We start from the raw sequence: 17712 nt of genomic DNA, 5'->3' as shown, positions 1-17712 counted from the left end.
ATATCTTTGATTTAAAACCATTTATACTTCTTATCTTCACTTATCTTTTTTATTTATCAGTTTATCTTTTTTTATATCAATTTTAATTAACTTTAATTTAAAACCATTTATCCCCTTTTGAGCTTTTTGCATCCAGTATTTACACTAATACTTTATTTACTTTTCAAAACTTGAGGATAGTATGAAGAAAGTATGAAAACATTGAGGATATGGCAACGGTGTCAAATTTTAAATTTAGATCCAGTCACAGAACAATAATTTCTCTGGTTAATGCGGGGTTGCCACCACCTCAGAACCGCGTGAAATAGAAGTCAGAGGTTTCGATTACGATATGAGTTACAGAATACCAATCCAAACACAAAAATGACGCGATAGATATCAAACATTCCGATTTTGGGTAATTACGATTTGACTTGGTCATTTCTATTCGATTTGTTAAAAGTTACAGAATAGGGCTGATTGATTACTTGAACAACTATCGATTAAACATCGAAATCGGCCCTCATGCAAAAGCATTCTGTCATCGTCATTACTATCATAGGAAATTTTTATTTCGTCTAAAATTAATAAAATTCTTAAATCTTTTAAGTTTTGTATTAATGCAAATATACATAATATTATGAAATGGAGTTTTTGTTACTTCGATTATACAGGGTGTCCCGAAAAGATTGGTCATAAATTATACCAGACATTCTGGGGTCAAAAATAAGTTGATTGAACCTAACTTACCTTAGTACAAATGTGCACATAAAAAAAGTTATAGCCCTTTGCAGTTACAAAACGAAAATCAATTTTTTCCAATATATCGAAAACTATTAGGGACCTTTTATTGGAAATTAACGAGGGGGGTTTAAGGGAACAAAACCCCATAAAATTTTTATGGGGTGCACAAATTTGACTATAATTTTTTTTTAAAGATCCTCCTACCATAAGAATGTCACACGTACATTTCCAATACAAGGTGTCCGATAGTTTTCGATATATTGGAAAAATTTGATTTTCATTTTGTAACTTCGAAGGGCTTTAACTTTTTTTATGTGCACATTTGTACTAAGGTACAAGCCGACAAGCCAGTGCTGGCGCGTGACCTTGAGCGAAAATACACAGCGACAAATGCAGAATACGAGAAGGTCAGCCGCCACCTTTCGCTTGTCGCACTGTAAGTTAGGTTAAATCAACCTATTTTTGACCCCAGAATCTGTGGTATAATTTATGACCAATCTTTTCGGAACACCCTGTATATAGGACGGTGACAGATATTAATGATAATTTGTTAGCAAATATATTTACATATTTAGATTTTCTACTAGATATTCATCAAGGGAAAAGCAACTGCGCTGTGGAATGCTACAATTCATAAACAATAACGTAACTATTAACGGTATTTTTAATTTTTGGTATTTTAAGTTAGTTAAGTGTCAAAATTGGTTTAATATTTAAATAAAAATACGATTAAACAGTTTTAAATATATTTATTTCGTTCAAATTATAATAATAGAAGTATAACGTCTTACGTGCGTACTAAATACACACACTCTTTTTTCATTAGGATGTATGTAATTAAGTAAGTGTTAATGTTTTTTATGATTGGCGATAAAATTTTGTATGCACCACGTCAGTAAACACTCTTTATCGAACTCGTCTGTTACTCGCCTCGCTCGCTACGATCGCTCTTCTCGTAATATCAAGACTCGTTCGATAAAGAGTAACTTTGGTACATAAATAACTATTTTCGGCCCGTGTAGATTTTATTTCACATTCTTTGGATCATTGGAAACAAAAAATGTGTTTTGTAATTTTTCTCTAAAGTTAATTGTTTTCGAGTTATAAAATTGAAAAAAATCGAATAATGACGATTTTCAAGGTTCAAAAACACATAAAAAAAAATAATATTTTTGAAACTGCGGAGTACTCAAATTCAAGCTAAACCCTTCTTTATAGGGGTTTGATATAAAAAATTTTGGCACGTTTTATTCTAAAACATTGCTTTTTAATAATTGTTAATGAAGCGCATTGAGAGGACAAGCGATCGGGCTGCATTAACAACTAAAAAACAATATTTTAGAATGAAACAAGCTCAAATTACTTATTGGTGACTGATAAAATAAGGCTTGAACTTGAATCGCGTACTTCGCAGTTTCAAAAATAATATTTTTGAATTGTGTTTTTGAACCTTGAAAATCGTCATTATTCGATTTTTTTCAGTTTTAAATTGTTTATCATTCGAAAACGATTAACTTCAGAGAAAAATTACAAAAGAACTTTTTTGTTTCCCATGGTCCAAAGAACGAAAAATAATGTCTGCCCGGGCCGAAAAAATTGATTTTTATAATTTGTTTAATTTTTTTTTATAAATGTAGCAATAACTCCGAAATTATGGCCTTTAGGCATAGGGAATATAACATGAAAAATAATCAGTATTTCTTAAGGACTTCAAAACGCAAAAAATATACAGGGTGTTCCATTTGAAATAAAGAAAGTTAATTAGATTTTCAGAAAAACGGAAGATCTGAAGAACGGAATTATCACTATAATATCGGCCGTATTAGAAAATCCCTACCCACCAAAATTTATAAAAATCGTGCATGCCGTTTTCGAGAAAATTGAGCGTTTCCATACATAAAACTCACTCTGTATATCAGAAACAAGACCCCATACGGCCACAACATAAAGACTACTGGAAATGGCAGAGATGAGAGTACCGAGAAGAATTATAGAAAATATGCTGAGATCGAAAGAGGAGTGAAGACATTACAAGAAAATGTAAACATACAGTCGTCGGCTTAGTGGCACAATAATCTAACTACATTCTACATTTCACATTTTGAAGTTCAATCTACGAAATTGAACTTACCTTAGTGAGTTTCGTAGTGAGGAGTTTTCGTAACTCCTCACTGGGGTTTTAGGTGTTCAGAAAGAGGTTTCACTCAAAAGAACTCATTAAGGTAAGTTCAGTGGTGTAGATATCTCAAAACGAGACAAAATGTAGTTAGATTTCTGTGTCACTAAGCCGACGCAGTGTACCTACAAAAGAATGAACACATTGAATGAAAAAAATTGAATAAACACATCAGCAGAACGGGGGAGACCCCCCGACAAAATAGCAAGAGATAAATACCCAAACGGTAGAGAAGAAGTATCAGTTCTCAGCACAAAAGATGAAGTGACAACCTTCCATAGAGGTATCAATCCGCCAATCAACAAGCAGAATTGCTCATAAAGAATAAAAAGATAATAATTTTTTATTTAAAACCCAGAATTTTTATAACTACAGCCGACTCTCGTTAATTCGAAACTCGAGGGACTCTTAAAATATTACGAATTATTGAGTGTTTGAAATATCACATGGTTCGAAATTTGTGAGAGAAAATAAATAAATCTTCGAATTATTAAGTGTTGATCAATTATTATTTATTAAGTGCTATTCTATAACGATGACAAAAGTTTAGAAGTACATTCGTGTACATACAAGACATGTAGGTATTCATAATGTGAATTAATCAATCTTTCGAAAGAACTGTATTATACTAATTTGCTTCAAAGCACATTGCTGCTGCTCCGAGTTATCAATATTTTTTTAAGAGAAAAAAGTGCCTGAAATACTTTTTTATCACTTTCGTTTTGTAGACAGAAGGTTTGTAAGGTATCGAATGAGGATATTGCTTCCTTAACTGACACCTCTGCCAAAGGTTCTTATGTATCGTGCTCATCTTCATCGCTACTTTTTTCATTTGTATCTGTCGCAGATAAAATTTCGCCATCGGTTAGTGAACCTGAGACAGCAACATCTTCATCTACTTGAACAAAGTCAGAAAAACTCACACCGCTGATGTCAACTAATGGTTCTATTGTTGGTTCTTCATCATCCATAAGTATTGGAAGATTTTCCTGATCTTCTTTTAAGAAACCGGATTTTTTGAAGCAGGTACAGAAAAAGAAAGTACAGAAGAAAAAGTACAGAAAACTGTACTTACTACAATCTTTTTACATCTTTCCCTCTGCAACTTTGAATTGTCGAGTGCTGAACGCTGATGAGTTCGAATTAATGCATCGTTTTGTTATATAGCAATGATTTTTTTTTGTTCGAATTACCAAGTGCATAAAAATGTATTGATTTAGTTCGAAATATAAAGAGATTTTGTAGGGAACTCGTGATAACTTTGAATTATAGAGAGGTTCGAATTATCGCAGGTTTGAATTAACGCGAGTCGACTGCAATAAAAACATACCTTCAAATAGAAAATTGAGTGAATATACTCACGGGCAAGTTGAGTTTTCTAGCATCGACGGGTTGCTGGAAGGGCCAAGCGAATTGGTGCTTCCAGACAGCCTTTAACACAGTTTTCTGTAAAAACTGAAGTTGATTGGTGACGCGGCCCGGACTCTCTGGAGGTGGCTGGACTAGTGGTTGGACCACTCCATTCACTGGGTCCACAGTGGGTTCGTTTCGGGGTGGGCGTTCCATTTTTCCTCCCTGAAAAACAATTATTAAAATCAGCATAAATTATGAGCAGTAATTATATATTTATACAGTTGAACCCGCTTATTAGAATGCCGGAATATCCCACTTTAAGGAATACAAATTTGAGGTTCCAAAATGTTTCTACTAGCCACCAATGATGGGTTATTAGAATATCCCAATTATAGGAATACTTTTGCTTAGCACAAAGGCTATTCCAATATCAGGTTCGACTGTACTAATCAATATTTTTAAATTAGTAAAAAAAAAAGGTCTCAAATAATGTTGACAGATAAAGACAATTTCCGGGGTTACGATAAAGAACATAACAGAGGGGAAGGTGGAGATGAAACATAAGAAAGGCGTACCCTGCAGAAGTGACAACCTTGCATCTAGGATTAGTATAGAAGCAAAAGGGTCACTAATTTTAAAGGTGAATAAAGATGAATATCTCAGGAGGATAGAAATGACGGGTCATTTAAAGATTTCAACCTTAGTCTGTAACAGACCTTAGATAGTCAAGGAGTGTCAATAATCTCACGAAGAGAGCCAGGCACCACATGAGAGTAGAAAATAAAAGTAAGAGTATGATCAAAATTCAAAATAGACCAAAATCACTTTTAAGGATGCTAAAATCCAGTAAAGAATGAAATGTCAGATTTTACCAACCGAGACTTGATCGATATTGCATGATAAAATTCTATACACACAGTATACCTACATGGCATGGACGCCTGGATGCTGACAATTAGCTCGTTACAATGCCTGGAAAACTATGAGATGTGGATTTCTGCCGCATTCTAAAAATTCCATAGACTGACATTGTTGGAAATAATTTTTAAGATGTATAAAAAGTAGAGATCGTGAACTTGTAGAACTTATTTAAAAAATACCAAAAATGGAATACCTTGGACATATGTTCAGACACGAGACATATAACTTCGTTCAACTAATAATGCAAGGAAAAATAGATGTAAAGCATGGTCCTGCCAGACAACAAATGACCTCGCTGCGTAACCTCAAGGATTAGACCTCCAAACTTAAGAAAAGCAAAGGATATAGATGAATTTGCAGAAGTCATCGTCATCGTCAACCTCTATTAGAGACTCAACCTAAAGAAGAAAAATTGTTGTCATCTTTAGCAACTTACTCTCGATTAGAATCGCTGAGATAAGACGTAGAATGAAGATCATGGATATCGTGGAAGAAATTACAAAAATAAAATGGCGCTGGTCACATAGGAGAATCCTGGAGTGGAGACCAAGGAGGATGACAAGACGCATGGGAAGACGGGAAGGAAAAGAGATGGATAGATGACATATGTAAAAAAAAAGCAGTGGCAGGCACGTAGGGATTAAATTGGCATAAGACAGAGAAAGATTGAAGCAATTTTGAAAGAGATCTTCATTTAGGAGCGGATATAAAATGCGAAAATGGTTAACAAAAAAGAAAGAACACTCGTATGGGGAGAAATTGTGTAGGTTTTTCCGACAAATCAGGTTATTTTCAAAGATTATTATCAATCTGTTTAAAGTATGAAACAACATGATAAATTAGTACATTCTTTCACGGTTTCTGCTGTGGATTTTAAAGAACCCCTTGGATTGACATGAAATTTGACGTACGCATAGCTAACATGTCAAAGAAAAAAAGTGATATGGTGCCGATGTGTGCTTTTGCCCTGGGGGTGAGTTTCACCCCATCTCGGAGGTGAAAATATTATAATGTAAAATATACGTCCCGAAATGGATAAAATGACCAATTTTAAGCAACTTTTGTTCTATAGAGTTTTTTCGCCAAGTCAATACTTTTCGAGTTATTTACAAGTGACTATGTTCATTTTGACCAAAATAACCACGTTTTAGACGGTTTTTCGCAAATAACTCAAAATGTAAGCATTTTGCCGAAAAAAATATTCTTATCAAAACTATAGCCTATGAAAAAGTGAAAAAAAAAACTGTGTATATATTAGGTCTCTATACCTAGCAAAAGCAGAGTTATGGCTAATGAAAAATAGGTTCATTTCTATTTTTATAAAAAAATTTCAAGCATCAAATGTAAGCAAGTTACGCTTAAAATAAAGTTGGTCTCTTTTGTATTGGCAAAAAAAAAATCAGGAAGATCACCCCCCAATTAGCAACTTAAATGAAATTAATCGTTACCGCTTCATAAGTTACTTCACTTATGTTGTGTTTATATGATCTGTAAGTTTCATCGATTCAAATTGCTTATTTTTGAAAAAATTTGGTTTTAAAGTAAAATTTTTAAAAATTTTAATTTTGAAAAATATGCTTTTTTTTTTCAAAATAACTTAAAAATTGTTAGAGATACCAAAAAGCTTAAACAATAAAAAAAGTCGGCTTTACTTATTTGAATATTATTTTTTATTTTTTTGTTTTTCTGTAAGACAAAAATTGGTTAAGACTCGGTGTTTCTAAATTTGCATACACTCGTGATAAGTGAGTCGTTCAAGCCCTTTTAACTACAGCTCTTTCATAAATAAGCACTTTGAACCGATGGAAGTTACAGATCATATGATCAATACATACGCGAGTAAAAAAACTTGTGAAGTGGTAACAATTAAGTTCATTTGAAATGCTAATTTGGGGGTGATTTTCCCGATTTCTTACCAAAAAAGGGACCAACTTTATTTTGAGCGTAACTTGTTTACTTTGATGCAAATTTTTTTTTTTAAACAAAAATAAGCATTTTTTTAAACACTTTAAAAAATTTAAAATGAGTTTTCCCCAAATAAGTGCTTCGTTTTTTGGTTATGGCACGTTAAAATATTCGATTTGGAATTTGACGAATATGAACCTATTTTTCATTAGGTATAACTCTGCTTCTACTAGGTATAGCGACCTAATATATACACCATGTTTTTCACTTTTTTACGTGCTATATTTTTGATAAGAATTTTTTTCAACCAAATACTTACTTTTTGAGTTTGCGAAAAACCTTCGAAAACGTGGTTAGGTATTTTGTAGAAAAATTAACATATTCACTCGCAAATAATTAGAAAAGTATTAACTTGGTGAAAAAATTTTATAGAACAAAAATTGCTCAGAATTAGTCATTTTATCTATTTCGGGACTTACTTCGAATATATATTTTTCACCCCCAAAAGGGGGTGAAACTCACCCCTAGGGCAAAAGCACACATTGGCACAATATCACTTTTTTTCTTTGACTTGTTAGCTATGTGTATGCCAAATTTCATGTCAATCCAATCGGTTCTTTAAAATTTAGAGGTTTTGCAATATTTTACCGTTAAAGAACGTACTAAATTGCCATATACTTGATAAATTAACAAAAAAAAACCATTTGGCAGATTACTTTTGATACCCTCTGCCTCTGAACAACATAAAAATCCTTTGTAGTATTTCCTTAGCAGTGACACATATGTGAACTATTTTGAGGACTTTTAAATCAACTCTCAACCATTGTGCATAAGATTATAATTATACTGCCTGCACCAAGAATTTATCACCGACTTTAATGGAAAAACGAAAATAACACTGCAATTTATGATTTATTTATAGAGTTTAACACCTGAAGGTCGTGTATATCGCCTCTGGGAATCACTGCCGTTTTCAATAGAAACAATTCGCAAATTGCATAGTATTTTGCATACATTGTACAAATTGTATATATTTAAAAAGGAAAATTGTATATAACCTCAGTGATCAAACAAACGATGACCAGGTAAACGGTATTTAGAATTATCGAGACTGTTCCGATTGTAATGGGTAACCGCAATAAAACGGTCGCCACATTTCGTCTTAAGTAAGAAACGATAATAGCAAAAATGACGATTAGTACATTTTTTCACGGTTTTTGCTCTAAATTTTAAAGAACCGCTTAGATTGACATGAAATTTGGCATACGAATAGCTTACATGTCAAAGAAAAAAAGTGATATTTTAAGTGAAAAAAAGTACCCCCTCTTGGGGGTGAAAAAATATATGTCCAAAGTAAGTCCGGAAATGGGTAAACTGACTAATTTTAAGTAACTTTTGTTCTATAGAGCTTTTTCGCGAAGTCAACACTTTTCGAGTTATTTTCGAGTGAATATGTTCATTTTTCAACAAAATGACCACATTCTTAGACCGTTTTTCGAAAATAACTCAAAAAGTAAGTATTTTGTCAAAAAAATCGTTTTCAGTAAAAATATAGCCCATAAAAAAGTAAAAAAAATGGTGTAAGCGTTAGGTCTCTGGATCTCGTAGAACCAGAGTTATAGCCAATGAAAAATAGATTCATATTCACCAAATTTCAAATAGAATACATATTTCGTCGTGAAATATCCAAAAAAAATGCCAAAACAAAAGGGACCAACTTTATTTTGAGCGTAACTTGCTTAAATTTAATGCTAGAAACTTTTTGGGAAAAACCCATTTTAACTTTTTTAACGTGTTTAAAAAAAGCTTTATTCCTGTTTTTACAAAAAGTTTCTAGCATTAAATTTAAGCAAGTTACTCTCAAAATAAAGTTGGTCCCTTTTGTTTTGGCAAAAAAAATCGGGAAGACCACCCCCTAATTAGTAACTTAAATGAAATTAATCGTCACCGCTCCACAAATTATTTTACTTATGTTGTGTTTATATGATCTGTATAATAAGTTTCATCGATTCAAAGTGCTTATTTTTGAAAAAATTTGGTTTCAAAGAAAAATTTTTAAAAATTGTAATTTTGAAAAATATGCTTTTTTTCAAAATAACTTAAAAATTGTTAGGGATACCAAAAATCTCGAAAAACAAAAAAAAGTCAGCATTGGTTTTCTGAATATCATGTATTTTTTTGTTTTTCTGTTAGACAAAAATTGATTCAAGATTTGGTGTTTTTAAATTTGCATACATTCGTGATCAGTGACTCCTTCAACCCCTTTTAACTAGAGCCCTTTCAATAATAAGGACTTTAAACCGATGAAACTTACAGATCACATAAACAATACATACACGAGTCAAGAAACTTGTGAAGTCGTAACGATTAAGTTCATTTGAGATACTAATTAGGGGGTGATTTTCCTGATTTTTTTTACCAAAAAAAGGGACTAACTTTATTTTTAGCGTAACTTGTTTACTTTTGATAGAAATTTTTTTTATAAAACAAAAATGAAGCTTTTTTAAACACTTTAAATAAGTTGTAATGAATTTTCCCCGAAATGTGCTTCATTTTTGGTTATTTCACGTTAAAGTATTCCATTTGGAATTTGACGACTATGAACCTATTTTTCATTAGCTATAACTCTGCTTCTACTAGGTATAGAGACGTGATATATGTACACCATTTTTTTTTTAATTTTTTACAGGCTATATTTTTGCTAAGAATGTTTTTTCGACAAAATACTTACTATTTGAGTTATTTGCGAAAAACCGTCTAAAAGCGTGGTTATTTTGTTGAAAAAATGAACATATTCACTGGCAAATAACTCGAAAAGTATTGACTTGGTGAAAAAACTCTTAAGAACAAAAGTTACTTAAAATTAGCCAGTTTATCCATTTCCTGACTTACTTTGGACGAATATTTTTTCACCCCAAGAGGGGGTGAAAACCACCCCCAGGGCAAAAGCATATATCGGCACAATATCACTTTTTTCTTTGACTTGTTAGCTATGTGTATGCCAAATTTCATGTCAATCCAAGCGGTTCTTTAAAATTTAGAGGTTTTGCAATATTTTACCGTTGTATACTTACGCAAATAGTTTTGGTTAATAATGACCTGGGCCTACCAATCAGCTGGTTATAATCTTCAGCCGATACAAATCACATTCCATTTTACAAATGGTTTCTTAGTAGATAAAAGCCATCATAGCTTGGATCTGTAAAGAAAAAAACATGTTTAATAACTCATGTAATCAACAACTATACTTTTGTATTAAAATTGATCTTAGCTATTGTTTCAGTTAAATTGGTTCATAATTCAAATGGAAAGATGTTCGACCACATTCAGTTCCCGCAAATTATATACGGATTGCTATATTAATGAAGGACTGACAACTACAGTAGACTCCCTTTATAACGAGAATTGAAATGTCGGACTAATTATCTCGTTATAACGCGGATCTCGTTATATCAGACAACAATAATATTGTGCATACCACCACCACTGAAATGTTTTAATGCCTCTTTCGTAGTTTATTATGTGTCGATGGTCAACCTCAACAATGAAATAGCGGAGTTTTTAGCACTTTACCGTTCTCTCAGAAACAACACTTCTTAAAATCATATAAATAAATATGAAATAAAAATATTTAAACTAAATTTACAATCAAGATGCAGTAGAAATAAACAAATCAAGACACGTTAAATGCTGCTAGGAGCACTCCCGAAGCATAATTTACAATGTATATATGTACATACATTGTAAATCCCAAATCATGATTTCCAAAGTTTATACATTGTAAATTATGATTTAGGAGTGCTCCTAGTAGCATTTAACGTGTCTTGGTTTGTTTATTTCTACTGCATCTTGATTTTAAATTTAGTTTAGGTAATATATTTTTGGGTACACGACAATTAGACCGAAAGCAGTAGACCGAACAGCATTAGATCGAAATGGTAAATAAATTTAAAAAGTTTGCAGTAAATTATGCTAAGATTTTGTATATCGTCTTTTTGTTTATTGTATTTTTTTTGTATTATTTTATATATAGACTATGTAAATTGTTACTTTGTACAGCTTATAGCTTTGATCGCGCTGTACGTCCTGGGTATACCCAGAGGGAGAACGCCTGCGCATTACAAAATCGAGCGTTCGCGGAGTTCAAATCTTTCCCTCTGAACACGCTCCGGATTTTTAATTCGGGGAAAAAAGATCCTGAACGTGTCCGGGATACGCTCTCGACGTTCGAGGATTTTGTTTCGGATTTTAAGTTCGCACAGGCGCACAAAATATTTGGGAAGAATTTCTTGACATTCTGTTCTTACTCCTTCCGATTCTAAACCTAAAATATTGTTTTGTTAAACAACTTGTAGACGTATATTCTGGTTTTTAAACTTTTAAAATTATGTAAAGTGTTGTATCATTTAAATATTCTTCAAACAAATTTTAATTATATTAAAGCTTTTTTAGTTGTGTTTGTCAATGTTTTCCATTTCGTATGTTTGTAAATAAGTAGGTACCTTTTCTAGTATTATTTTCATTCGATATTCGATAATTATCTATTACGGTAGTATGTATTACAATAAATTGTACTCTGTTTTTACTTAATTTCTTTTATCTAGATGAGCTTATAAGTACCTACATATTCTTGTGGTTTATATTTCAGTTTAATTTATGAGTTAAATTAGTCTCTTATTGAATATAATGAAACATAAACAACACATCAAACTTATTTGAAACTATTTATTGTGTCTTGTTATATTTCATTATTTTTGTGGTGTAATAAACCACAACACAATGCCACAACCCATTAAATTCAATACATAGATATCAAAATTGGAAATTATTGCTTTACTAAATTATTCCTTCCTTCAGATATTGTTCAACCCCCAGGAAGTTAAAGGTAATTTTTATATTTAAATATCAAGCTGCCATTTCCAAGTAATACATAACAATCTTTTACTCTCTACAAAAATGTAAGCCGGATTTCGGCGTGGAAATACCAAATTATCGAAATAATGTGGAAATAATAAAGAAAGACGCTAATCAAATTTCTAACTTCTAAGAAAGGCATTAAATAGAAAGTTAATCCTTTGCTTGTTGCTTTTATTCTCTTTCTCTTTGTTGACATATAAAGGACATCGCACACATCTTATGGAAAATATAATGTCACTCAAATTCAATAAAATTTATACCAATAGATTCGTTTTAAATTAACGATCAAATCTTATCATTGCGCCAACTCTCTATTTTCAAAAATAAGAGCAGAAATTGATATAAATAAATCTGAAATCAAATGGGTAGGTACATAAGTTAGAGAGAGAGAAAATATTTTAAAATACCCAGATTTTCGGTACTCCATAAATCAGCGGATTAGTTTCACTAATCCGCTTAGGCCCAGCGGGATTTAAGCTGTTATGAATAGCACTCAGAGCAATAATGATTGTAAACTAACATTTTATGGACTCCAAAAATGTGATTTCGATAAACTTTAATTGCAATTTGCGCCGTAATTAATAATAATTAAGAGTTGGCGCAATGATAAGAATTGATCGTTATATTAAAACGAATCTAATCGTATAAATTTTATTGAATTTGAGTGACATTATATTTTCCATAAGATGTGTGCATTTGCATTTTTTTACATTGATTTCGAAATAAGAAAGGGACAACAATAGGCTTCCTTCTCTAACCTTAATGTATGCAACCCGTCATTACATTACGAATCCGAAAATTGTTCGAGGAGCGAAAAATCCTGAGCATGTCCAGGATAAGTTTACGTTGACGCCTGCGCATTGGAAACTAATCCCGAACTTACTCTGAATACGTTCGAAATGTACTGCGCGAACACTGCTTATAAGTAAAACCATGATACTATAAATAAAGAGATAGTATTTTCCCGTAGCGCAAATCCGTCCGAGCTCGCGCATTGATGATATAACTGGAGACCGGAAGTTGAATTTGAATTCTTGTTAAAGTTAAATGGGATTTGTATGCATTATGTGATGAAATTATTCAATTAGCAAAATAAAATTAAACTTCAATGTATTCTAAAAAAAATTTAGTGTCGAGATTCCAGTCAAAATAACTGTCAAAGATAAAATATAAAATACAACCGCGAACAATTCAAACTAATCGGACATTACGAATGATTACGAACCATTACGAACTTGCCGGTCTCCAGTTACGTCACGACTTCCGGATGTGCAATATATTATCTTGTTATTTATAGTATCTTGAGTAAAACCTCTTCCATGTAGGCACTTTGATCTCAAGAAGTAATACCGGCAGTACTCAGTATGCAATTGGTAATTCACCAGTGGTGGATGCGGATTTTCCCTGTTAAAAGCCGTACGTTTCTATGCGAATAGCAATGCGAGAGTGGGGCAAAAGCGACTAAGAACATTGCGCGGTCGCCATGCGCGACTACAGATTTTACTTCCAATTTTTAGGAGAGTGGTTCTATCCCTCTTTATACTGTACTCCCCAGTTACAACATAAAAAGATAGGCATCGTAAACTTTTAAGATCATTTTTTGTTGTTTCATAATTATTTAAGTGGAGTGCATTTTACATGGAATCTGTATCTAGGTACTTACAATGATACTAAAAATCAATTTGATCACTCTTGACTACTTAAAAGAAATGCACCAGTTCGTGGCTTTGAGCCAAGGTTCATAAATAGACAGGTTGCATGGTAACTTTCCACCAATCAGCGTCGAGAATCTAATGGCGGGAGTGACGTCACCCAGAATGCTGCATTCAAATTCATTCACTTCACTCATTGAAATAAACTCGGAAAGTAGGAATGTATTGAAAATATGTATATTTAAAAAAATCCGTTTGGATTTTTAATGACTATTTATTTCATATATTCTTTAAAAAATGTGGTAGATACCTGTAGAGTTACAAAAATCATAGAATATAATTGCAATTAAATATATGCAGTAGAATAGCATTACTACATACTTAATTAAAGTAGAAGTAGATTCTTTCTTGTGTATATATGGGAAATCATTCAAATATTCTAGGTATATTAATAATGGGTTGAATACAATTTACTTTTTTAAATGATTTTGAGTAGGTATATAATAATTTTGAATTGGGGATAATGCATGTAGTACATTATTATAAATTCCTCCTAACATGTAAACCATGGTGAAAAAGAGATTCAACTAAAGATTTATGTATCAAAATTAGTAGTGTTTCCCTTAAGAGCATCTGATTACGTTACGTACTGGATTATAATATCTAAAACTATTAAAACATTATGATTTCATTCAATATAGGTACTTGTTAAGTTTTACGTTAACAGTAAATTATAAAAAAATACAATTTCAGTGCAATAAAGGGAATTTTTTACATTTTATATATTCATTTAGTTTATAATTTTGTTTATTCAAACGATCTTCAGATGGCTGCAATCCAGTAAGTAAGTAGGTACTTAAAAAGGTCCGCTTGCCACTATGCTAAATTTAGTACTGAAATTAGTACTAAAAATATTGTATCTACAAATTAGATGCGCGCGCCGATTTAGTACTAAAAATTAAAACATGTTCTAATTTCTTGTACTGAAATTGACACAATATTAAAAAGTGAGGTTGTATTGAATATTAGGTACTTTTGTTTTTTTATAGGTACATAATAATAATAGTGATTTCAACTTTCAACATGTGGAGAAAAAGGCAGATTGAAACATTAATAGAGTTTTACAAATCGAATCAATGATCAATGTTTGTATGTGCCAAAGCACCCTCTCTATAGAATAGGAACGCACGAATAAAAGTTTTGGAAGAAATAAAGGCAGAATTAGCCAAACTAGGTGTGGATATATCTCTAATAGCAGAAATAAAAGCCAAGTTTGCCAGTTTTACAAAAATACTTCTTCCCATCTTTTATTGTTAATAAGTTAATGGCTTGCAACTTGCAATCTCAATTAGTAAAGCTCCTAATATCTACGAACCTTGAGTAAAGCTCATGTAAATTTAGTAGGTAGAGCGCATGCCTATATGCTGATTACAATTCGGATAGTTGCAAACACAAACTTGGCACAAACTGACTTTCTCATACTAAATCGACTCGCGCAACTAACCAATATTTTTAGTACTGAAATCAGTACTGAAATTAGTATAATGGCAAACGGGTCTAACACAACCACATTAAAATTATCTTAACACTTATAAAAGAGTTTTGAGTTTAAGTTATTATACTAAAAACACTTAATGATATCTATAGATACATTATATCTCAAGATATAAACACAAATTAAAACACTAACGATATTTAATAACAAAATATAGCCTCCAAACCACGTATCCTATTATGTTTACAAACAATTCGTAAAATTGATCGTCTGGGTGACGTCACGATGACAATATTTCATTTGTCAATGTCAAAGTTACCATACAACCTATGGTATAGGGACCTTGGCTTTGAGCCACCAGAAAACAAAAGAAAATAAAAGAAGAATTTATAAAACAATAATAGAAAGTCTTAGGCCTATTCGCGCTGTATGCCATGAACTTACCCAGAGGGAGATCGTCTGCGCATTAGGTTTTTGGAGGGAAATGCGCAGGCGTTCTCCCTCTGGGTACGTTCGGGGTATACAGCGCGAATAGGCCTAATGGCATTGGGTTGTACGGCGCTGAATTCTGGGAATTAAATCAAAGAAAGAAATCAAACAAGGCCATGGAAATGAACTATAGGAGACGATGTTGCCAGCTCACCAGAGTTGATAATGTAAGGAACTCCGCCCACTAGAAGAAAACGATGTAGACGGAAGATTGTAACGACAGAAAACGCTGGAAGTCAAAAATCAGGCAAACCGGAGAAGGCTTGAAAAATATAAACAAATTGAAAATACTTGACAATTTAAAATTTTAAAACTCTCGACACCCCTTTGTATCACATTTGTTTCTATCTTCAAAATGAATAAACATATCAATACACCATTTTCAAAGCCACCTTAAGCTATTTTAGCTGTTCACAAAATTCATTTGAATTGTTTACCCTGTATATTCCGTCCCGAACAGTGACCTTTGAAACTGCAAATGGGATTTCTATGACGTCACGGTATAATATGTGGTAGTTCCTAAGAAATAGCTGGTATAAGAAATATTTAATAATTTTTTTCTGTGGATGATTATTACAAATCTATCAATTTTTGCATCAAACGAGCAACATGTGATACTGAATCGCGTAAAAAAATGAAAACAAACAGAAAAGATAATATATGTTATATAATATAACCTGATTTTAAATGGATAAACAAATTCAAAAATTTGAAACTATGCCCGTATACTTCGCCCCTAATGGTAACGTTTCAAACTAAAAATGCTTACCTAAAAATGATTTTATTAACGTTTCGACGCCCAAGTTGGGTGTCGTTGTCAAAATACAAAATAATACTAAATAAACAAAAATGTTGCTTAGTAAAAAATTCTTCTAATAATTTATTTAATCTGACTCATTTATATCGGCAATTCAGACACGTATTATACATTTTAAAGTAGACGACTTTAAAATGATATTGCCAATATTGATGAGTTGCGTTCCTGGGACGACTTTACTAAAAGATAGTTCATTCGATTACATGAAATCAATCCCAACTCAAGAATATCCGCCACAAAAAATCATAGCATGTGATCTGTCTTTAAAAAGACAACCAAATGCAACGGTGGCACTGAAATTCTCGCGTTAGAGATTCCATAGTAAATCACGAGGGAAAACCAGGAAAAACCTCGTGATACTATCCCGAGTCTTTTAAAGTCGTCTACTTTAAAATGTATAATACGTGTCTGAATTGCCGATATAAATGAGTCAGATTAAATAAATTATTAGAAGAATTTTTTACTAAGCAACATTTTTGTTTATTTAGTATTATTTTGTATTTTGACAACGACACCCGACTTGGCGTCGAAACGTTAATAAAATCATTTTTAGGTAAAATTGTGGCTTATTTCCCATTTGAATATACTTGATTATAAAAATGCCACAAGAAAATAGCTTCAGAACAACATTAAAAATGCTTGTAATTTATTTTGACTGACCTTGAAATTTTTATGTGGTCACTATGTCTGTGCCAGTGGTAGTTTCTAAGAAATAGCCGGTATAAAAAATAAATATATTTTTTAATTTTTTGTGGGGAGTGATAAGTCGACCTCGATAAGTCGGCCTCGGATAACCCGGACCGATTTTCATCAGACAAAATAAAAAAATTTTACCAATAAATAAACAATACTGTATACAACTGTACGTAATTTAGATGTACTGTGCATATGTATTTCTATTTGTTTATTATTTATATCGATGGCTTAACTTGCAAAGCGGCTAACTCCATTTTTTACCGAAATACAGGTTTTGGCGTTGTTGACTGTGTCTAGTTGTCTCTCACATTATGTTCAATAAAATATCTCCCTAATTTTTAAAATTACGGAGAAAACAGCGAACACGTAAAACGGTCAACTGCTAACACTAGCATAACAACACCGAAACGTGGCTAACTCCAAAGTCAACCGCCAGTTTATTTGTACTTGACGGTGAGTAACAAAGTGCCATGTTTTAAGTGCGCGGTCTTTTTTGGAAAACTGTGAATTAACAGATAAAATAAGGCTGATTTGATAACGATACAGTGTATAAGAGTGGCGGTAAGTA

At 32.3% G+C, this 17712-nt stretch overlaps 1 protein-coding gene across 8 annotated transcripts in view; it reads right to left on the bottom strand.

Moving 5' to 3' along the window:
- LOC114341830 (bromodomain-containing protein 3) overlaps positions 1-17712 on the bottom strand; it is a 152588-nt gene that overhangs the window by 94073 nt on the left and 40803 nt on the right. For all 8 annotated transcript variants that reach the window (XM_050652246.1, XM_050652247.1, XM_028292734.2 and 5 more), the window contains 2 exons: positions 10153-10277; positions 4262-4474 (listed from right to left, as the gene is read on the bottom strand). In XM_050652246.1, coding sequence (XP_050508203.1) covers positions 4262-4465 — 204 coding nt within the window. In that variant the 5' untranslated portion in view covers positions 4466-4474; positions 10153-10277. The remainder of the gene's footprint in view (positions 1-4261; positions 4475-10152; positions 10278-17712) is intronic.

The sequence above is a fragment of the Diabrotica virgifera genome, chromosome 5 (assembly GCF_917563875.1).
Source record: "Diabrotica virgifera virgifera chromosome 5, PGI_DIABVI_V3a".
In the NCBI taxonomy this organism is placed as follows: Eukaryota; Metazoa; Arthropoda; class Insecta; order Coleoptera; family Chrysomelidae; genus Diabrotica; species Diabrotica virgifera.
Note: the sequence above shows the minus strand (reverse complement) of the source record. Positions and strands in the feature narration are given on the sequence as shown.